Source organism: Megachile rotundata, chromosome 16 (genome assembly GCF_050947335.1).
Source record: "Megachile rotundata isolate GNS110a chromosome 16, iyMegRotu1, whole genome shotgun sequence".
Lineage (NCBI taxonomy): Eukaryota > Metazoa > Arthropoda > Insecta > Hymenoptera > Megachilidae > Megachile > Megachile rotundata.
In genome coordinates, this window is record NC_134998.1 from 5,238,311 (window position 1) to 5,261,927 (window position 23,617).

A 23,617-nucleotide genomic window follows, 5' to 3' on the forward strand; every position below is an offset into this window, starting at 1 on the left:
TCTTGTTTGCAGTGAATGTAAAACAGGTCTTCGGCGTAGTTTCATGCCAAGTGATTGCGAAAGTCGTATTGCACGCCCCTATCGCGATTTACAATCACAGCGCAGCCATACAACTTGAAAGCACTCCTCGTAAAAACTAAGCAAGAGAAAAGTACCTCAAATGGAGAATCATTATTATAGATACGTCGGATGGTTTTTCGTAGCGAGAAACACGCCGGCAATAAATTTCACCGCGCTTACCCGTATTTTTCTTGTTGCTCATCCTGCCCGACGATGAAAGCGCGTTGAAACTACAAAGTACCAACTTATAAAACGTACAGATTTATCATTCTTAGCTTTCTTATCCAATTCAAACTTCGAGTTGTACGATCATTTTTTGTTATAGCGTTCATTGGAGCAAATTAATTAGTTGCAGTTAATTAGGTAATTGTTCGGGAAATTTGATCGATTTTAATGAGGTTAATCAATATTTCATAGATTCTACATATTCGACATAAATTGACATGTGTTAATATTTCATTCATTTTTCATTTGGCAATTAATATTTTATAAAATCGTATGTGACATTTGTATGTGTTAATTTTATGCTAGTTAAGGATTTATAAATTTTACACATGTGATACTTAATATTTTACAGATTGTTCACATGTGTCAATTAAGAATTTAAAAATTGCACACATGTGTCTATTGACATTTTACGAATTGTACATATGTATCAATTAACTCACTCTTCAAATTGTTCACATGTGTTAATTAACACTTTATAAATAGTACGTATGTGATGATTTTTCAAATTGTTCATATGTGTCAATTAACATTTTACATATTGTACATATGTGATAATTAACACAGTTTTCAAATTGTTCATATGTGTCAATTAACACTTTACAAATTGTACATATGTGTTAATTAACACAGTTTTCAAATTGTTCATATGTGTCAATTAACACTTTACAAATTGTACATATGTGTTAATTAACACACTTATCAAACTGTTCACATGTGTCAATTAACGTTTTACATATTGTACATATATGATAATTAACACAGTTTTCAAATTGTTCATATGTGTCAATTAACACTTTACAAATTGTACATATGTGTTAATTAACATACTTATCAAACTATTCATATGTGACAATTAACATATGACAAATTGTACACATATGTTAATTAATACTTTTTAAATTGTTCATATGTATTAGACATCATTTCATCAATGTTTGAACGATGGTCAATATTTCATACTCTTATCATATGTGGTAATTAACATTTCATACATTTTGTACATTAGTCAGTCGTTCATTAAATTTCTTTATGTATAAAATAAATTTTTAAAGTACATTTTAAAAAATTGTACAATAAATGTAATTTTATTTTAAACCTTTGTAAAACATTTGAAATTTGAAATGTTCATTATTTCTATGTAAACTAATTAATGACTCCACACGTCATATACATAAACGCACACTTTCCACCACAGCGGTAAACATGCAAAAAGGAGTGATAGCAACGCGAGCCATCACGATTTTGAGTTATACAGAGTTGTGACAGCAACCCAAACTTTCGTGAAGTACTTGTTATGATGTTTACAACATTTCATAACAACTGCAGGCCATTTTCGTTAAAGTTCTGTCACGTAATTAATGTCTGCTGTTAGCGCTACAATGAAAAGTTTGTACAAGCTTTTGTTCGACGGTAATTTACAACGATTTTCGAAGAAACAAAAAAGTCGAGACAAAATGTTCGAGCGAGGTAACTGCATTATAGTTTCATCACATACTTGGTGAAAGGCTGTCTGGTAAACAATGGACATGTGTAGAATATTGTGATTAGATCAATTTTAGGAAATAAATAGGAGGTATTCACGTATCGAACACTGAGATTAGGTCAGTTTTATATAATGAATATTAGGTGAGCATATGTGGAAGGCTGAGGTTAGATCAATTTTATTTAGCAAGTAGTAGGTACTCATATGTGGAACACTGAAGTCAGGTCAGCTTTACCTAACAAGTATTAGATACCTACATATGGAGCATTGAGTTTAAGTCAATTTTACCTAATGAACACTAGGTACCTACATGTGGAACACTGAGATTAAGTCAGTTTTACCTAACAAGCATTAGATACCTACATGTGGAGCATTGAGTTTAAGTCAATTTTACCTAATGAACATTAGGCACCCACATATGGAACACTGGGACTAGGTGAATTTTACTTAATAAACACTAGGTACCCACATGTGGAACACTGAGATTAAGTCAGTTTTACCTAACAAGCATTAAATACCTACATGTGAAGCATTGAGTTTAGATCAATTTTACCTAATGGACATTAGATACTCACATGTGGAACACTGAGACTAGGTGAATTTTACTTAATAAACACTAGGTACCCACATGTGGAACACTGAGATTAAGTCAATTTTACCTAACAAGCATTAGATACCTACATGTGGAGCATTGAGTTTAAGACAATTTTACCTAATGAACATTAGGCATCCACATGTGGAACACTGAGACTAGGTGAATTTTACCTAATGAACACTAGGTACCCACATGTGGAACACTGAGATTAAGTCAATTTTACCTAACAAGCATTAGATACCTACATGTGGAGCATTGAGTTTAGATCAATTTTACCTAATGAACATTAGATACTCACATGTGCAACTCTAAGATTAGATGACCTCTACCTAACAAACTGCCTCCAAACATAGAATACTGAAACTAAAAAATACATCCATAGAATATAAAATAATTTTCACAAAAAACGTACAAAAAATAATGTCATACCACTCTGATTACTATCAAGACATTGATCAAAGCTTCTGCATTGCAAGAACCTAAAATAGAACATGTCCAAAAATCACCGATTCATTCTCGTCCCATTCAGTCCACATATCGGACATTCATATATTCCCACCGGAGATTTTTCTAATTAAAACCACCATCCTTAAATCAAACACACATGCACACGAAGAAGCCCAAACACACGAGCTCCGGGTCATATTTGTTATCTGCCTAGAGTCCACATCTCTCCGGCAGAGAGTTTTATAATTAAAACCACCATCTTTGAATCAGGCATACATGCACACATGTCAGCGAAGAAGCTTTCAATATTTTATTCGAGGTGCCCGCCATTTGCGTGATTTCGCTAGCTTTTTCATCGGGTCGAAATTCAGCAGGCCTGTGCCGTTGAATTTCGCATAAAGAGCCAGGAAGAAAATCCGAGGTAACGCGCGTGGGTTTCAATGCATCCTCGCCCACATCGGCAACGATTTGTTCCCTTTTTTTTTTCTTTCACTCGTGTTCCTCGACGCGAAAGAAGCTCCAGGTGCGAAGACGCCAGACGAGCATAACGGTACACGGCCCCCACCATTTTCCTTTCTTCGCCGCCTCTTCCACGTGACCTGATTTTCTGACCCACTGCCAACGGCATGGCACGATCCGCTTCTTCCACCCGACACGCGCGTCTTCGTCCTCTAATTGAATTATCTCTTTTTCTGCCGAACCACTCCTCCCTGAAACGGGACTGCACTTCCGAAAACCTGTCACATCCACGTGATTTCGAGGACAGCTTTGTTTTAGGTGAAAAATGTGGATTTTGGATTCCAAAGAAATTGTTTACTGGTTTGTTATTTGCTACTTTACCGATGACAATACATGATGTAAGTGAACTATTTATGATAGTATATGATAGTGTATGATATAAGTAAACTACTTATGATAGTATATGATAGTGTATGATATAAGTAAACTACTTAGGATAGTATATGATATAAGAGAACTACTTGTGATAGTGTATGATAATATATGATATGAGTGAACTACTTATAATAGTATATGATAGTATATGATTTAAGTGAACTAATTATGATAGTACATGATAGGATTTGATGTAAGTAAACTACTCATGAGAGTATATGATATAAGTGAACTGCTTATATTTATAGCAAAATTTGAAATTTTTTGGAAATTACATTTATGCAATATAACTAGCTTCTTGTGAACACTCCTGTATCTGTACCATATTAAGGTAAAAGGTTAACGAAAACAAACTAGAAAAGAAATATATAGAACTCTGACCACCAAAATACTTTTAACTTTTATCCCACTTTATTTGAAAATAGAATCTACAAAAAAAAATTGATTTTGTAGATCTCATCTCCATCGAAATTGTTGTTTCTTTTACAAAAATACCCAGAAAAATTTTCTTTTATAAAAAATAATGTAGACTCCTGCACAGCTATACAACTGTGAATATTTTTAGTCAAAAATAGAAGGAATTTTCTCTGGAGTCCGATAGCTCGGAAGAATCATAAAAAACGGGAACGGTACACAAAAAGTGAAATGCGGAAAAAGTATAAAACAAAATATGTACACATGTAGGAAGCGTAACTGAAAGCGTTGAATACATCGAGCGAATTTATCTGCAGATGTATCAAGAAAAAAGAATTGATATGTAGGAAACTATAGAGAACGTGTTTGAATTTTCCCGCCAGTGGTTGCTACCCACGTGACGCTACGTCGTTATGGGGCGGGTCACAAAATGGCGTCGGACTCAGCTGTGAAATACGGTAAAAGCACTTATGGATAAGTTTAAATCGTTGCATTTTTGGTTTCATTTTGCATAGAAACAATATTACTAGAGTTTTTATTGACTTCGAAACAAATTTTTTACCATTTTATCATTTTCCACTTTATCAAAAGAAAAAACTATTCGACTAAAATTAAGCAGTCAAACATTCCACACGAGGCTGTCGTGAACTACGAAATATTAAACAAAATAATTCAAAATTTTGGAAAAGAAAAAACATGAAATTGAGATAGTTGTTGTCTGACATGTGACTCATCAGGTTGAGGACATGAACCGGAAATCTCGTGACTTATACGGCTATCTGAAGCATTATCTAAGATTTGATAGGCTACTAAGGAAATTCCGGAAACTCAGAACCAGCGAACTTGGGCTGCATTTTGCGCGAGCCTTTGTCTGAAACTTTTGACTCCGGTATGAACTTCTCATACCGCATTCAGGAAAAGCTCCTACCCCTCTGAACTCCTCCTACCCTTCCGTTCACCGAAGATTGCTTCCTTCGAGCGCCACTTCTGGACTCGGTGACTAACTTCTGAAACGTGACAAAGCTCTTTCCGTCTGGGGTCCATTTTGTTAGATTTTTTTTACTTTATTGTCTGATCTTATTATTGTCGACGAATTATTTTTGTAGGAGGCAAAACTATTATTTATGGTTAAATTGTGAAGTAAGAGAAAGTAATTTTATTGAATCGTGTAGTAAGATAGGTAGTAGTAGTAATGGGGTGGAAGTGTAGTAGTATGGTTGAGTAGTATAATATAGTAGTAGTACTATAGTAGTAGTACTGTAATAGTTGTACCGTAGTAGTAGCACTATAATAGCAGTACTATAGTAGTAGCATAGCAGTAGTAGTACTAAGAAGTGTTATAGTATGGTTGAGTAGCATAATACAGTAGTAGTACTATGGTAGTAGCATTATAATAGTAGTACCATACTAGTAGCACTATAATAGCAGTACTATAGTAGTATCATAGTAGTAGTAGTACTAAGAAGTATAATAGTATGGTTGAGTAGCATAATACAGTAGTAGTACCATAGTAGTAGCATTATAATAGTAGCACTACAGTAGTAGCACTATAATAGCAGTACTATAGTAGTAGCAAAATAGTAGTAGTACTAAGAAGTGTAATAGAATGGTTGAATAGCATAATACAGTAGTAGTACTATAGTAGTAGCACTATAATAGTAGTACCATAATAGTAGCACTATAACAGCAGTACTATAGTAGTAGCATAGTAGTAGTAGTACTAAGAAGTGTAATAGTATGGTTGAGTAGTATAATACAGTAGTAGTACTATAGTAGTAGCACTGTAATAGTTGTACCATAGTAGTAGCACTATAACAGCAGTACTATAGTAGTAGCATAATAGTAGTAGTACTAAGAAGTGTAATAGAATGGTTGAATAGCATAATACAGTAGTAGTACTATAGTAGTAGCACTATAATAGTAGTAACATAATAGTAGCACTATAACAGCAGTACTATAGTAGTAGCATAGTAGTAGTAGTACTAAGAAGTGTAATAGTATGGTTGAGTAGTATAATACAGTAGTAGTACTATAGTAGTAACACTATAATAGCAGTACCATAGTAGTAGAACTATAATAGCAGTACTATAGTAGTAGCACTATAGTAGAAGCATTATACTAGTAGTACTATAGTAGTACAGTAATACAGAAAAATAGTGGTACAATAATATAGTCATAATACAGTAATAATACAGTGCTGTAGTAACATAGTAATGTGGCTGTATAGTAATATGGTAATATAATATGTTCGTATAGTCATACAGTGAAAGAAATATTGTGTAATGAAATAGTGAAACAGTAGAATAATAAGATAAATAATTTGTCGAATAGTAGCATTGTAATACAGTAAAATAACAGATGGCATAATAGTAGCATTGGTACTTAGTATAATTAGTGACAGTGATACTATATATTTAATGATGGAAGTATAGTAGTATGGTAGTATAGTAGTATAGTAGTATAGTAGTATAGTAGTATAGTGGTATAGTAGAATAGATAAGCAGATGAACAGTGAAATACTGAAACAGTAAAATAGTAAAATAATGATGTAGTGAAACAGTGAAATAATGATATAGTAAAATAATGAAATAGTGAAATGGTGAAATAATGAAATAGTAAAGTAGTGAAGTAGTGAAACAGTAAAATAGTAAAATAATGATATAGTGAAACAGTGAAATAATGAAATAGTAAATACATGAAATAGTGAAATAGTAAATTCAAGAAATAGTGAAATAGTGAAATGATGAAATAATAAAATAGTGAAATGGTGAAATAATGAAATAATGAAATAATGAAATAATGAAATAATGAAATAGTAAAATAGTAAAATAGTAAAATAGTGAAACAGTAAAATAGTAAAATAATGATATAGTGAAAGAGTGAAATAATGAAATAGTAAAATAGTGAAACAGTTGAAATAGTGAAATGGTGAAATAGTAAAATAATGAAATACTGATACAGTGATATGGTGATATAATGAAATTTTAATGTAACGAGACTGTGAAATAGAATAGTAATAAAATTAATAAAATAATAGTACAGTAGAATAGTATAACCGTAGTGCAGTAATACCATCACAAAACAATATTGGCTCTTCCACTTCAATCTCATCGACATCCAAGATCACGATAAAATGTGATAAAAAAAATTAATGTTAAATTAACAAAATCTAAATATTACACAGTCAAAAATATCAAAATATTAATACACCGACATCAGTCACAGTCCCCCAATCGAGACACCAGAAAATAAACCAAATTCACTGCAGATCCGCCTTCCGGTACGCGAACAAGTTCAGACTCCATCGTCGCAATTCCGTCATTTAAAGTTTGCGCAACGAACATTTGTCCCTATCATGCTCGGCAAACCGACGACGAAATAAGGATTCGCGTTTACAAAAGGAAGAAGCATGATATGTGGAGCACAGGTTGTTTTCTTTGGCCTGTTTTATTACGCGCTGCGGAAACGGGGACTCGTGAAGAATCATGGAGGTTAGAAAATCAATGATATCATACGTTACGTTATTTTCCCGGTTTTCGTTACAGCAGTACGTGGCTACATGGTGTCCCGTGTGTGACAAACGAGTAAGCGATAGAGGAAGGGACACGTACGGGTTGCTCAACCACATTCGTGAATTTCATCCGAAACGTTCCAACCAATACTTAATTCAGGTACGATATATCGCCATGGTCTTATACGGAAACATAATTTTAACAATATTATAGATTCATCTAGATATATTTTTATCGGGTTCAAGACTTTTCTGAGAAACTGTTTATTGACGGTGTTTTCAGAATTTTTTTATATTGCATTAATACATTACATTACATATATTGCATATTGTATAATAGAGAAGTTGGTAGATTTTCCTAAAGAAAATTACAAGGTGTGTTTAATGAATTTTTTGCCAAGGCTTTTTTGAGAAATTGTTTATTGACAATATTCGCAGGACTTTTCTTATATTACATATTACACTACATATATTGCATAATAGCGAAGTTGGTAGATTTTCCTAGGGACAATCATAATGTGTGCTTAATGAATTATTTGTCAACTTCCAACAGTACATAATTTACAACTACATATTATGGAAAAATGATAAAATTCCCTAGGGTGAAATAGTGAGTATTGCAATAAATGTGGAGGAATTTTCCATAGGGAAATCTACTTGGTGTTTTTCTTACAGAAGCTTTCTCCTGTTTCTTTATTTCTTCTATAATAGATTACTAGCACATTATAATTTTTCTTGGGGAGAAATACTCTCTACGTCATCATTTTTTCTAGGGAAAACTTTCTCTATATCGCCATTTCCTTAATAGAAGTCTTATTTAAAGTCATCGCCATCCTTAGGAAATTTTGCTATTACATTATCATTTTGTCTAAAGAGGAACAACATTGCCACTTTTCATAAACTTTTATTATATCGCCATTTTTTTTCAACAGGAACCTTTTTTTATCACCACCTTATTGTAGTAAAGTTTAGTAGCACATCATTACTCCTTAGTGAAACATTCTTTTTATACTACAGTTTTGTCTAAGAAAACCTCTTCCTATATTGCAGCTTTCTCTAAAGGAACTTTCTATATCACATTTTTCTCTAACAAAATCTTCTTCTATGTTACACTTTTCTCTAAAAGAACTTTCTTGTATATCACATCTTCCTCTAAAAAAACCTTTTCCTATATCACATTTTTCTCCAAGTAAACTTTCTCATATATCGCCACTTTCTCTAAGAAAATCTTATATATCACATCTTCCTTTAAAAAACACTTTTTCTGTATCATATCTGTTTCCAAGAAACCATTCTCTTATATCACATCTTTCTCTAACAAAACCTCCTCTTATATCACATCTTTTTCTAACAAAACCTCCTCTTATATCACATCTTTTTCTAATAAAACTCTCTTCTGCCACATCTGTTTCTAAGAATACCTCCTGTATCTTTCTCTAATAAAACTTTATCACATTTTTTTCTAAAACAACCTTCTCCCATATAATATTTTACATCTTCCTATATTGCCATTTTCCCTACACCAAATTTGCTCCAATTTTTCACGTCAATTTAAGATATTTAGTAGAAATCGAACATCCTTTGCAAAATATCAGGAGAAAGAGTCGAGAGCAGCGTCAAAACAGCTAACTTCAAAGGGATCCGTAAGGACAGGCAACAGCAGGAAAAGCGAGCCGAGAAAAGTGTACGCGACCCGCGGTACGGTTCTTCACGACAATAATTCTTTGTATCGCGTTGAAAAATGTTATGTCATTTATTGTTTTGCGACAGTGGACACGTGGAAGTCGCACAGCGAGAAAAAGCTTTGTCCAAGATGTAAAAAGGAAGCGGTGCCCACGCTACACGCTCGGGGAGACAAATTAACAACATCCCATATCGGAGCTCTCTGTCTTTTAGGGTACGTGCAAATTTTACAAACATTTCATGTTTTCATAGAAAATTCATACGATTTGTTTATACATCTCTACACAAAACGAATATTTCCCCGATTATTTTTAACGCGGTTAATTGCCAGTCCGTATAACAAGATGAGTTTTCAGAAGAATATTTAATTACTCAACATAATTTCCGTTGCCCTTTTTTGTTTGTCATTTTACATCGGTAGATTAGCTTTAGAGTCACTTTTTTAATAAAAAGGTACTTCGCATATTTTACTTTTAATTAGATGTACTTTATTTGCTGAAATATTTTTGTACAACTTTAGTTTTATGATAAAATATAAGTAACTTATGAAATAATTTACTATATAATTATCTAATTATTATATAAATTATTCCCTATCTCCATTGCTAATTAGCTAACAATATTAATAATTCTTAGCTATCAACTAATACCAGCAATTCCCTTAATGGAAATTTCTGGCGGGAAAAAATTGCCGACTGCCATCGAAATTGGAGGTTAGGTTAACCCGGCACGCATCAATGACGATGATTCAGAATACAGAGCCGGTTTCGGTTGGCGCACAGGTAGCCAACAATTAATTTCACGCTGCCTGTCCGTCGGTTCAGCTCTTCGCGTCAGGATAAAAGATTAATGAGCGGTCTCAGAACTTAAACCACCACTCGTTTAACTTGTCCGTGAATACGCTGCGTTCGCATTGCGACCGCCCGAACTTTGTCAAAACACGCCATTTTGTACGCGATCTCCTTCCAAACATTCACTATAGCTATTTTTTTCTTTTTTAGCAATGCATTGTAAACTGTAACAATTACAGTTTGCTGTTTCCATCTTTGCAATCCTTTACGGTTAAAACCAATTACCTGTCGGTCATTTATCTAGCTGCTATCTAACGCACTCTATTCAAGAGCTTCAAAGCTAGTATGAGTTGCGATATGATACCTTTTCAACAGGTGTTGGCCTCTCTGTTTCGTGCCGCTGATGATGAAACGCGCGAAGAAGGTTCGAATGATCTGCCCTTTATGTGGATATTCATACGGCAGTTATCAATATAAAAATACTGGATTAGCTCCGTGCAATACTGCATCAGAAGATTCGCAAGCTCAACTTTCATCTCCTCCGAAAAGCTTTCGACCGAAACATAGCAGAGGATAGAAAAATTTAGTTTTATTGTTATGTGGATTAGTTTGTAAAAATTAATAGAGTGTTGTATATGTGTATGTAACTGTTTGATGGTGTCAATAAAAATTCATGCAATTATGTTACGTTTATTTAATTAATTGTTGTAAATGGGAAAATTTTGTGCAAACATTGTTAAACTAGCTTTTAGAAAAGCTGCTGATAGGTGAGATGTTATTGGCTGCTATATAAGTAGCTGTTATATTAATGGCTGCTATATTAGTAGCTGTTATACTAACTGCTATATTAATAGCTGCTGTATTTCTGGCTGCTACATTAGTAGCTGTTATATTTGTAACTGCTATATTAGTAGCTGCTGCATTTCTGGCTGCTACGTTAATAGCCGTTATGTTGCTAGCTACTACATTGGTAATTGTTATATTAGAAACTACTATATTAATGACTATTACATTACAACTGATGTATATAACTAGCTACTACATAAACTTTAATATCAGCAACTAAATTATTAGTGGTTACTGTACTAGTAAACGTTACATAAGTGGCTGCTACATACCCACCTATTATGTTATTGCCTGCTGCATAAACAGATGATGTATAAAACTAGCTACTACATTAACTGTATATTATTAGCTGCTAAATTATTACCTAAGCTACCTATATTATCACCTATTAAATTATTAGTTGTGTCACTAGCTGCTATATAAGTAGCTGCTCGCTTTCTAACTACCCTGTAAGTAGCTGCTCGATTCCTAACGACCATATAAGTAGCTACTCGATTCCTAAGTACTATATTAGTGGCTGCTGTATTAACAACCGATGTATACAACCAGATAAAAGCATTAACCACAATAATTTCAATATTAATAGCTACTAAAAATTATTTATTGCCACATTACTACCCGCTACATTAGAAACTGTTACTAGCCACAATATTATTACACAATTTACCAGAATCTTCATTCTATGTCCACTTAAATTGAAACATTAAAAAACTTTCTTATCTATCTCACGGCATACAATATTGCAAGCCATAAAAACGATAATAACATACATTTATTACGTCCGCAGCAAAAAAATGTGTAATCTTGATTACCGGCCATGTGTACACACAATTATTGTTACCTTATCTCGGCACAAAATTGCAGCAGGTACATAGAACTCTATTTATACCTAACCCGAAGAGCAACTTCAAGGAAGTATCGTAGTCCAAGATAGTATTCGAAGTAGAAAGGGTTAATTTCTTCCTTGCTACGGATCCCTGTAAAGGTACCGTCATATTGTTGCAACTTCCGGTTGTATACCCGGTCTCTTCGTCGAACGATCGACAGCCGGAGGTATCACAACCCGGTATGTGCCACGAGGAAACCATACCCATAATTTCCACGAAACAACGCAAGTTCACGACCCCTCGCCTCGTCTGGCCGTCTATTTGCCTCGCGGCGCAGGCTTTATCCCATGGAACTTCACACACAGCTTGCACCATCGATTTCTCCTAGGATTACGACCGGTTACTTATTACAGCCTGCCCGCCATGCTTCCGCGGGGCTGAGCTTTAAGGACTTAACTTTGATCTCTGTTTCTGGGGGACAGTGGATTTTACAGGTGTCGCTAATTGAATTCGAGTTTCGATATTTAATTCGCAACTAACTTTCTGTGATCATTTATAGCACAAGCTCATTTTTCTGTTTACATGAGGACATTGAGACATGAAGACATTGAGACATGAAGACACTGAGGCATGAAGACATTGAGACATGAAGACATTGAGACACTGAGACATTGAGGCACTGAGACATTCAGATATGGAGACATTGAGACATTGAAACATTAAGACATTGAGATATTGAGGCATTGAGACACTCAGACATGGAGATATTGAGACACTGAGACATTGAGGCATTGAGACATTGAGACACTGAGACATTGAGGCACTGAGACATTGAGGCATTGAGAAATTGAGACATTGAGACATTGAGACACTGAGACATTAAGACACTGAGACATTGAGACACTGAGACATTGAGGCACTGAGACATTAAGACATTGAGGCATTAAGGCACTGAGACATCGAGACATTGAGACATTGAGACATTGAGGCACTGAGACATTGAGGCACAGAGATTGAGGCATTGAGACACTCAGACATGGAGATACTGAGACACTGAGATATTGAGATATTGAGACATTGAGACATGGAGACATGAATGAATGTTTATTGAAAATCTTATCTGACTAAATCCGTTAGATGCAAAAATACAAATACTATTTTTCCACGTTAATGATGGAAGGAATGCCAGATTAAAAAATATAGTAAGTATTTATGCAAACTATGATGACCCTTTTTCGACACAAAAGCTTAAAGACTTTCTTTCCAGCGTTAGCAAGAAATCAGCTCGTGATTGTACGGTCACGCAGCACAATGAGCGGAATCCCGGGGCTTTTTACTTGGCCAGTAATAATTCTCCGGATTATTATGATATACGGATCGGTGGAAAATGTGCGTTTTTCCCTAGCGATCCTCGCTCCTGCGTTGCTCTAATGACGTTCATAGTTGTTTAAATGGCTGCGTTCCCGTGGCGAGGCGAAAGCAATTTGAAACGGTGACAAAGTAATTTGTAAGTAATTATAAACATTAAGGGCGCGTTTGTAACCAGAGTTACATTTGGGGAAAAAATTTTGAACTTGATTTTCTCGAAAATGGGTCTTCTGTACATTTTCGCTTCATGTACTGTTAGTTTATGCAAAATTCAAATAATTTTATACAGAAAAGCTAGTGTAATTTAGAATACAAATATAAGGGCAGGTTTAAGATATGCAAAGAAAATTTTGTTTAATGTTGTGGAAAGAGGGTTTATGTAGGGTTAGTTATGTATATTAGACATATTAGTTAAGTATATTAGTTACATGCGTGTAGCAGATGTGTAGAGTGTTAAAATTAAAAATATACACACTGTAAATGTCAATAATACAAATATATGGATAGCAACTGTGGTTAGATGGCGCTGGCGGCGGCCATTTTGAGCACACGTGACGTCAAGATGGCCGACGTCACCTTCAGGCCATCTCAATTATGAATCTTTCAAACATCTCAATCGTCCATTTAACTTTAAAAACACATGAGTAGTCAAATTGACCTTAAAAATACCTCAGTTAACCTAAAAACATTCCAGCCAACCTAATCTTAAAAATACAACTACCACATTAACCTTAAAAACCCCACAAAGTAACCTCAAAAACATCTCAATTATCAGACCACACGATAAACCGTAACTTCGATCCGAACATACCATAAACGTTAATAAACACAGATAAATATCTGACCGCATAGAAAATGAAGTTCTAAATGAAAGGAAAGAAGTTTATTTCACAACATCGGATAAGTTTCGCAGCATGCAACGTTGTTTGCTCGATCGTATCGTGAATTTTGTAATATACACCGCATTACCGAACCTTAATCGTCGAAGCAATGGCGATCACCAGCGAACTCGCTCGCTATTAAGACATTATTAATGGCACAAGAATTAATTAGCGTGAGAATCCGTGAACAGGCTTTCTCGTCGAATCTTTAATCTTTCAAACTATCTACCGAGTGATTATAACTTAGTTTACTTTCGTCCGCGATACATAAATCTGAAGAAAGCTAGTGCCGTCTGAAGTTTTCCGCTTTCGATTTAATCGCTCCTCAGAGTCTCTTTCAGCCTCCTTCCACGGTTCTTCGAAATGCGACCAGCAATATTCGTAATGAAGTCTTTACGCTTAGGAATGCATTCCCGGAGAGTTTTATGACGATTGCTACATCTTTTCAGCGTTTACGAGAAACATCTTTTCTGTTTCTTAATGTATTTTAATAATAATTTATACTCTGGACGTACAGCCATTTTGTTTGTTGTCCGTTATTTTTAAACAACTAATGGAAATGGCGAGAAACGTATTTATTTTTTTTTCGAAGAAATTCATGAATTGTAATATATTTTGTACGAGGACTAATTTTATATTATTCTTTGAAATAACAGGAATTATTTACAGAATTTTATTTTAATACTTCAATAGTAATTTAAGTCCAGAACGCACTGTAGAGTCATTAGGTTTTATTGACGGCCATTTTAAATCAGCTCCCAGAAATGGCGGGAAATGTATTACTATTTAATTTACCCAAAATCCATAAGATATAATATTAAATTTCATACGAAGAATAACTTTATATTATTTTTTGTAATACCAAGAATTATTTACCGAAGTTTGTCTTAATATTTCAATAATAATTTAAATCCTAAACACATCTCGCCATTTTAAAGCAACTCCCAGAAATGGCGGGAAACGTATTACTATTTAATTAGGCCAAAATCCATAAGTTAATATTAAATTTCATACTCAGAATTTTCTACGTATTTTTGAAATACCAAGAATTACCGAAGTTTATCTAAATAATCTGCCCCTCACACTAAATCGCCTCGCAGAAATTGAATCTCGCATCGAAACCAGTCCCATTTTATGTTTAGTACCGCAGATGAAGATAACGTATCCTAACTCCTTAACAAGTAGACTTCAACAGCAAACATTGTAGCCCCATCCGGCGTTATCTGCAAGAAAATGTTGAAACCCGTGGGATTCCTTTAAAGGTCCGCCTTAACAGCGATTGTCCCATTTCGTCGATGTATTTTCTTGCATTTAAATGAAAATCAGAGGGGGACTGCGAATGTACAAAATCCCTTGGCTCTTACTTATTAAACCACGCTACAAAGTACGCACGATACGTGTACTTGACTGCAATTTGTGGATCACTGTCAAGGATTTCTGCACACAGCTGAAGTTTAACTCGGTTCTAAATGGGTGCGCATAATCCGTCTGGTACACTTAATGGAGCTAGTCGTGTTCTGGTTATGGCAGAGCATTATGAATAAGCTTCCACGTAATACCGTACTTGCTGTTACTTTATAGAGATCTGCTCTGAGTATAAAAGGAATTAAACTCGGGAATTTTATAAAATGTAAGTTGCAACTTTGTTCAACGTTCTTCACGGAGTTAGATCCTATTTCTGCATATTTATGGAAATATTTTTATTCGTGTACATTTATGAAAATATTTGTATAAAAATTATGGTTATTAGCGAGTAGTAAGAATTATAGCTGCATAATTATAGTTGGTTAAGAATATGCATAGTATGTTGGAAAAATGCTATGTGCTCCTAGCACGCCATCTTGCGGGACGCGCTAGAACTTCAGTGTGGTCTACTTAATTTTTATGGATAAAAAAATGTAGAAAATAATATGAAGATTTGGGAAATTGAGGATGTGTAAAGTTTAAAATTTGAATATTTGGAAACCTGAATATCTGAAAATTGAAGAATTCTAAAATTTAAACACCTGAGAATTTGAAAACTTGGAAACTTGAGAACTTGAGAACTTGGAAATTTCAAAACAAGAAAACTTCAAGGGCAAGCTTAAAAACTTGACAATATGAACACACCCTAAAATTTGAAAATTCAAAAATTTTCCAATTAAATCATAAAACATAATCTTACTGCATGATCTTCTATTCGATTTATCCTTCATTCTTTATCATACCACTTGTACATCTACTACCGAGAGTGTTCGTCCGAATATATGATGGTTTTCTCTGGTGTTGTTGCGGTGTATCGCAAAACACGTGGACAATGAGCTGGGTCGAGAATGTGGTTTCCAAATAAATGACCTCGTTCTTCCCCTCGGTTACATTAGGGATGGGTCAGGATGCATTTCTCGTTTCCTGGATTCGGTTTTTAAATCTATCTCATATTTTAACATCCTCGTAGTTCGTGGAGTTATTTCGACATGTTCGTTTAAAATAATTTTAATTATTATTCTGCTCGTTCCTCTCTTGCAATTTTATTTGTATTTCCAGATTAAATTTACTGGTTAAAATAACGAAGTACTATAATGAGAGTCAGTTTTGAGCCTGTTAAATATATTTTCTTTGCTGAAAACTGCATGATTGTTAATATTAAGGAAATTATTTTTTACTGGCTTAATATGCAAATGAATAGGCTAAATATATAGAAAAACATAAAAACGCTATTTTGTATAAAATACAATTTAATTTCACATAAAATATAAATATTATTAATATAATATATATAATACATTTTGTATATTTCATTTATTGATCACATTGGTCAGAAATTAAACTAAATATATAAATATAATTATTATTATATATAAAATACGTTATGTACATTTAATTTATGAACCACATTGATTAACAATTAAATTAAATATATAAATATTTATACGCTAATCTTGAAATGTTATTAAAGTTTGAAAGTAAGTTATCTTGCCTTTAAAATTACGATAAAATTACAATTAAACTTGTAATGATCTTAAAACAAATTTCTTCGTGACCACTAGATACATGATCGCTAGATATATGAACGTCCGTTACATGACCGCCAGATACATGAACGTCCGTTACATGCCTGCTATCTAACTGTCCCTCACTTATTTTTACCGGTTAAATAAATTTAGATATATAATTTGAAACATCCTGTATAATACTAGCGATTGTTTATGAACTTTCATTCTCGTTCGAATAACGAAAGTAATTAATTAGTAGTGATTCGATAAACGATCAAAGTGGAGTGTAAAGGGATTACGAAAGAGAAGCGGCAGACGGTGACCAACTGAAACACAGTCTGTGTATCTAGGCGCCTGTTCTGTGCCTAATTAAACCTGGTTGACTCATTACCGTCAGTGAGATCGAGCTAACAAGCTAGAAAGGGAGGGATTTAACGTGGATTTCGCTTGCCACCATTTCCTAATGATAAGGCTATCATCAGCCACCATTTGCAAATTGTGTGGCGTGCGTCTAACGATATTTCGAAATTGTTAATTTATACGATTTGTTGTATTCGGATTGTAACGACACGTTTCGTTTCTAATTATTTTAGGTGGTTGTTGTAACGCGATGCAATCATTTGTCATACATTCACCAATTGTCCAATTCTCCCATTCTCTAATTCTCTAATTGTCTAATTCTCAAATTCTCAAATTTTCAAATTCTCAAATTCTCAAATTCTCAAATTCTCAAATTCTCAAATTCTCAAATTCTCAAATTCTCAAATTCTCAAATTCTCAAATTCTCAAATTCTCAAATTCTCAAATTCTCAAATTCTCAAATACCCAAATTCTCAAATACCCAAATTCTCAAATACCCAAATTCTCAAATACCCAAATTCTCAAATACCCAAATTCTCAAATACCCAAATTCTCAAATACCCAAATTCTCAAATTCTCAAATTATCAAATACCCAAATTCTCCAATTGTCCAATTCTCCAATTCTCTAATTGTTCAATTCTCAAATTCTCAAATTCCCAAATTCTCAAATTCTCAAATTCTCAAATTCTCAAATTCTCAAATTCTCAAATTTTCAAATTCTCAAATTTTCAAATTCCCAAATTCTCAAATTCTCAAATTCTCAAATTCTCAAATTCTCAAATTCTCAAATTATCAAATACCCAAATTCTCCAATTGTCCAATTGTCCAATTGTCCAATTCTCCAATTCTCTAATTGTTCAATTCTCAAATTCTCAAATTCCCAAATTCTCAAATTCTCAAATTCTCAAATTCTCAAATTCTCAAATTCTCAAATTCTCAAATACCCAAATTCTCAAATACCCAAATTCTCAAATACCCAAATTCTCAAATACCCAAATTCTCAAATACCCAAATTCTCAAATACCCAAATTCTCCAATTGTCCAATTCTCTAATTGTTCAATTCTCAAATTCTCAAATACCCAAATTCTCAAATACCCAAATTCTCCAATTGTCCAATTGTCCAATTGTCCAATTGTCCAATTCTCCAATTCTCTAATTGTTCAATTCTCAAATTCTCAAATTCTCAAATTCTCAAATTTTCAAATTTTCAAATTCTCAAATTCTCCAATTCTTCAATTCCCATATCCTGAAATCCTCAAATTTTCAAATTTTCAAATCCTCAAATTTTCCAATTCTCAAATTAACAAATTCCCAATTTCCCAAACTCTTAATCTCCCCACACCTCAAACTCCCACCTTTCTCATATCACTAAATATACTAAAATTCTCTAGTTTCAATAATTAAAACACAAAATATTACCTTTCACAGCAACAGTTGAACGTCTCACAAAACAGTCTAATCTCACAAAATGGCGAACGGGTGCTTACCTGAAAACGATACAAAAAGCGGTTAGAATACTGTGAAGGACAATAATCGATAAAACAGCGATGAAACGGCAAAACGTAAACAAAATATCTGGAGAACACACACGGTACAATTCAAGAGCCGAATATCGTAGCGCCATTCAAAGCTTCCAATTTACCAGCAAGTGCTTGCAAAGCCGAAAAGTCAACTCAAGACTTAAGCCGACATTTGCTGGATTTAACAACTCGACGCTCAGCTGTATACGAAAGAGAAACAGCGACGAGATACGTTTTCTTGCAATTATTTTCGAGAATGATGAAAAGCTGCGCTTTATACGGATTTTATTTCAAATTTTGTTTATTAATTTTAAGGGATGTGTGTTAATTTTCGAAATTTTCATGTTTTTGATTTAAAAAATTTTTTTTTGGAGTCAAGTTAGGAAGTTATTAGATTCTTAGATTTACTAGAAGTTTATAAAATTTATAAAATAAACAATTTTCACATTGTTAAGGAGTCCATTAAATTCCGAAATTTGGAAATACAGCTTTTAAGTTCAAAAATTAAAAAATTTCAAAATTTGTAAATTCCAGAATTCTAAAATTCAAAAATTCAAAAAATTTCAAAATTTGTAAATTCCAGAATTCTAAAATTCCAAAATTCAAAAAATTTCCACTTTCAAAATTCAGAATCCCAAAATTGCAAAATTTGAAATCTCAAATTCGCAAGATATGAAATCCCAAATTCCCAAAATTCCAACTTAGAAAATCCCAAATTTGCAAAATTTAGAATCTTGTAATTCCAACTCTTAAAATCCCAAATACCCAAAATTTGGAGTCCCAAAATTCTAATTCTCAAAATCCCAAATTCCTAACATTTAAAATACCAAAATTTAGAATTCCAAAACTCAAAAATTCCAAAATTCCAGAATTCCAAGTTCCCTAAATTCCCTACATTCCAAAATTCCTAAATTCCTAAATTCCTAAATTCCAAAATTTCTTAAATTCCCCAAATTTCCTACATTCCCTAAGTTCCAAAATTCACAAATTTCCCAATTTCCCAAATTCCCTACATTCCAAAATTCCAAATTTTGCATAATTCCCAAAATTCCCTAAATTTCCTAAATTCCAAAATTCCCTAAATTCCCCAAATTTCCCACATTCCCTACATTCCAAAATTCCAAATTTTGCATAATTCTCAAAATTCCCAAAATTCCCAAAATTCCCAAAATTCCAAAATTCCAAAATTCCAAAAATTCCCTAAATTTCCTAAATTCCAAAATTCCCTAAATTCCCCAAATTTTCCAAATTCCCTACATTCCAAAATTCCAAATTTTGCGTAATTCTCAAAATTCCCAAAATTCTCAAAATTCCCAAAATTCCCAAAATTCCCAAAATTCCCAAAATTTCAAAATTCCAAAAATTCCCTAAATTCCCTAAATTTCCCAAATTCCAAAATTTCCTAAATTTCCTAAATTCCCCAAATTTCCCAAATTCCCTAAATTCCTTAAATTCCCTAAATTCAAAAATTCCAAATCCATCAAAAATCCGGCAATATAACAAGCGACCACATTCAACTTCCCTCTACTTTATCCTACAATCTCTCACATTTCCCAAAATCCACATTTGTCTTAAACATCTCTCGCACCGAATGTTAGTAAACAAATCCGCAAGATCAGCGTTCGAAGAACACGTATCGTAACGCGTCGACAAAATTTATCGGCGAAACATTTCCCGATGTATCGATTCTCTCGGAATGTTTCAGTGTACGAAGTCCAGTGAATCGCTGCGAAACAATTCCTTTGGTTAACAACGGTGTCGATAGCGAACAGTGCAATCAGCCAGAAGTGCAAAGTTACCCGACCGGAACTCGATAGTCCGTAACTGTGAAACCCGTGAGATGCACGCTTGCGTGTAGTCGTTTCAAAGTATACGTGACGAGACAGCACAGTTATCAATCGCTACAAAGTTCGGGGGCTTTGCTCGTTTCTCTACGGTTGTTATGTTTCTCTTCTTTCAAATCGTTTGCTTTCGGATTTTAACTGTTTTTCCTCTACGTTACTTACGACTACTTCGGTACTGTGCATGTTAGTTGCCATGCGAAATAACACGAGTATCGTATGCCAGCTTAATGGACGTGTAGGATATGTTGGGCTAACTTTTTAGTTTTTTAGAATTTCTTTCGTATATATGCGAATGTACACATATTTATATGTACACATAAACGTTATATGTAAATATGCAGATACATAGATAGGCATATGTGGGTATGTGGTGAAATGCATACATTCATGTACATGAATATGTAGATCCATAATTAAATACACACATTCACACATATGTTGATATGTTGATATGTCGATTGGATACATACGTACCTATGTACATATGTAGGTGTTATAATTAGATACAGACATACATACGTAGATACATATATGCATATGTGGATATATAATTAAATACATACATCTAACAAAACATACATACATACATCCATAATTAAATACATACATCTAACAAAACATACATACATACATCCATAATTAAACATATATATTCACACATATGTGGATACACAATTACATACATATATACCTACATATGTAGATATTATAATAGAATGCACACATACGTATATAGATGCATATATGTAAGAAAATACAGCAAGAAGTAAAATGAAAATATGATTTTAAGAAAGAATGTCTCGTTCAATAAATTCAGAAATATTCAGCAGCGTAAAATGCAGGAAATGCATATTGACACGTGACACACATATTCGCACTTGAATAAAATAATTACATTTTATAGGGGATTATATAGAATTGTTCGATAATTGCCATATACAAGCGGCAAAGATTAATGACAAATTTATGCCCTGTTAAACGGCTCTCTGTTGGCGTTTATCCATGTTGGAAAATTGCATCACAAGGATAATTTATCTTTGGTCGAACACGCGTCGAGAAGTTGCTTTTCGCGTGTTCCGCTTTATTTATGGGGCTATCTACCTTTGCCACGGATAATTTGCAGTTATTAATTCGGTGGATCGTTCGACATTAGCAAACTGATACTTTCAATCCTCGTTTTAATGATGAGTTAGTAAGCTTGTTAATTCGTCGCATGAACGTGCCATTAATACCGGATTCAGTCATCAAAATTCTTTGAGAAATATAAAATACGCAGGAAAGTTTGAAAATTGTCATTAATTTTTATGTGATGACCTATCATTCTTAAAATAATAGGTTATTTAAGCAATTTTTATGGTAGGAAGCTTTTAGGGTTGAGAAGAGAAGGTTGGGAGGTCAGTTACGAAAACAAGGTGTGCTATCAGTATTTGGTCAATTACCGAGACAAGGTGTGCTATCAGTATTTGGTCAATTACCGAGACAAGGTGTGTTATTAGTATTTGGTCAATTACCGGGACAAGGTGTGATATATGTATTTGGTCAGATACCAAGACAAGATATATTATAAGTATTCGGTCAGTTACCGAGACAAGGTGCGTCAAATACTTGGTCAGTTATCGAGACAGGGTGTATCAAGTATTTGGTCAGTTATTGAGACAAGGTGTGCCAAGTATTTGGTCAGTTATCGACACAAAATGAGTTATCAGTATTTGGTCAATTACCGAGACAAGGTGTGATATATGTATTTGGTCAGATACCAAGACAAGGTATATTATAAGTATTCGGTCAGTTACCGAAACAAGGTGTGCTATAAGTATTTGGTCAGTTACGGTCAACTATCAAGGCAGTCAACTATAGGTACCCGGTCAGTTACCAGAAAATGGTGAGCTATGAATGTATTGTCTATTATCAGGACATAGTCAACTATAAGAAAGCGGTCAGTTACCAGAACACGGTTAGTTATACGTTCTCTACCACTTATCAGTACACAGTTAACTACCAATACTACCAACTGCCTATAGCCAGTTACAAAACGGTCAATTAACATTACAAGGTCCGCTGTGAACACGGTCAGTTATCAGTACACGGTACTCTAACTCAAAAGAAAACAATTAATTATTCCTTCACTGAAAACTTAACTTTCAAATAAACGTTCAAATTCTGTCCAATTAATTACAAATAATAACTATGTAATTGACATAATATTTACCTCTTCATATATTGCATAAATCCCTCCGATACAAGAAAGTAAATTTGTTAGAATTGAAAACGAAATGTAACGAATAATTGCAAATAATAAATTTATAATTGACATAATATTTACCTCTTCATATATTGCATAAATCCCCCCGATACAATAAATTAAATTTGCTAGAATTGAAAATGAAATGTAACGAACATTTATAATTAATCGAAAAGTTTGAACATTTTCAAGAAAGGCGAAAATTAAAGGTAAAACTATTCCATCGTCGTATAAAATGTATCGATTAAAAATAGCACGGTGAACGATAAATCGTGAGATTCTTTTACAGGAACCAATAACGCGGCACTTTTAAATTATGTATTTAGCTGCGGGCTACAGCTATTTCAAGGGAATGCAGTCACATTTTTTGTAGCTTCGCCTCGAATACCATCCGCGTTCAAGCTTTAGTTATTTTCTACTCTTTGAAAGCCAATCTATTTTGTTGTTTTCGTTGGATATTACATTTTTATAAAAAATTTAATCGATTGCTTCGATTGCTTCACACGAGGGATTATAGTGTTTGAAATGGTTGTATGAACTTATATTTGTCAATTTTTTTATTTCCCAATTCTCAAATTTTCCAAATTCTCACATTTTCCAAATTTCCAAATTTTTAAATTTCCAAATTCTCAAATTCTCAAATTCTCAA

The 23,617-nt window shown here is 33.6% G+C and overlaps 2 protein-coding genes and 1 long non-coding RNA gene across 8 annotated transcripts in view; 1 reads left to right on the forward strand and 2 right to left on the reverse strand.

The window, feature by feature from the left end:
• LOC100882449 (CCR4-NOT transcription complex subunit 6-like twin) overlaps nucleotides 1-23,617 on the reverse strand; it is a 620,172-nt gene that overhangs the window by 174,654 nt on the left and 421,901 nt on the right. The window lies entirely within an intron of this gene.
• LOC105661910 (uncharacterized) lies at nucleotides 7,402-10,788 on the forward strand. 5 transcript variants are annotated; one of them, XM_076541343.1, is made up of 5 exons: nucleotides 7,402-7,548; nucleotides 7,667-7,792; nucleotides 9,189-9,330; nucleotides 9,403-9,529; nucleotides 10,482-10,788. In XM_076541343.1, exons 1-5 carry the CDS (start codon nucleotides 7,531-7,533, stop codon nucleotides 10,681-10,683), a joined length of 615 nt encoding a protein of 204 aa, XP_076397458.1. In that variant the 5' UTR covers nucleotides 7,402-7,530; the 3' UTR covers nucleotides 10,684-10,788. The 5 variants fall into 5 exon arrangements, with proteins under 5 accessions (XP_076397458.1, XP_076397462.1, XP_076397459.1 ...); XM_076541347.1 differs by having other exon boundaries at nucleotides 9,228-9,330; XM_076541344.1 differs by having other exon boundaries at nucleotides 7,670-7,792.
• The window catches only part of LOC143266068 (uncharacterized), a 265,310-nt gene continuing 259,797 nt past the window's right edge, over nucleotides 18,105-23,617 (reverse strand). The window contains exon 4 of the long non-coding RNA XR_013041084.1: nucleotides 18,105-18,849. This is a non-coding gene — a long non-coding RNA (uncharacterized LOC143266068). The remainder of the gene's footprint in view (nucleotides 18,850-23,617) is intronic.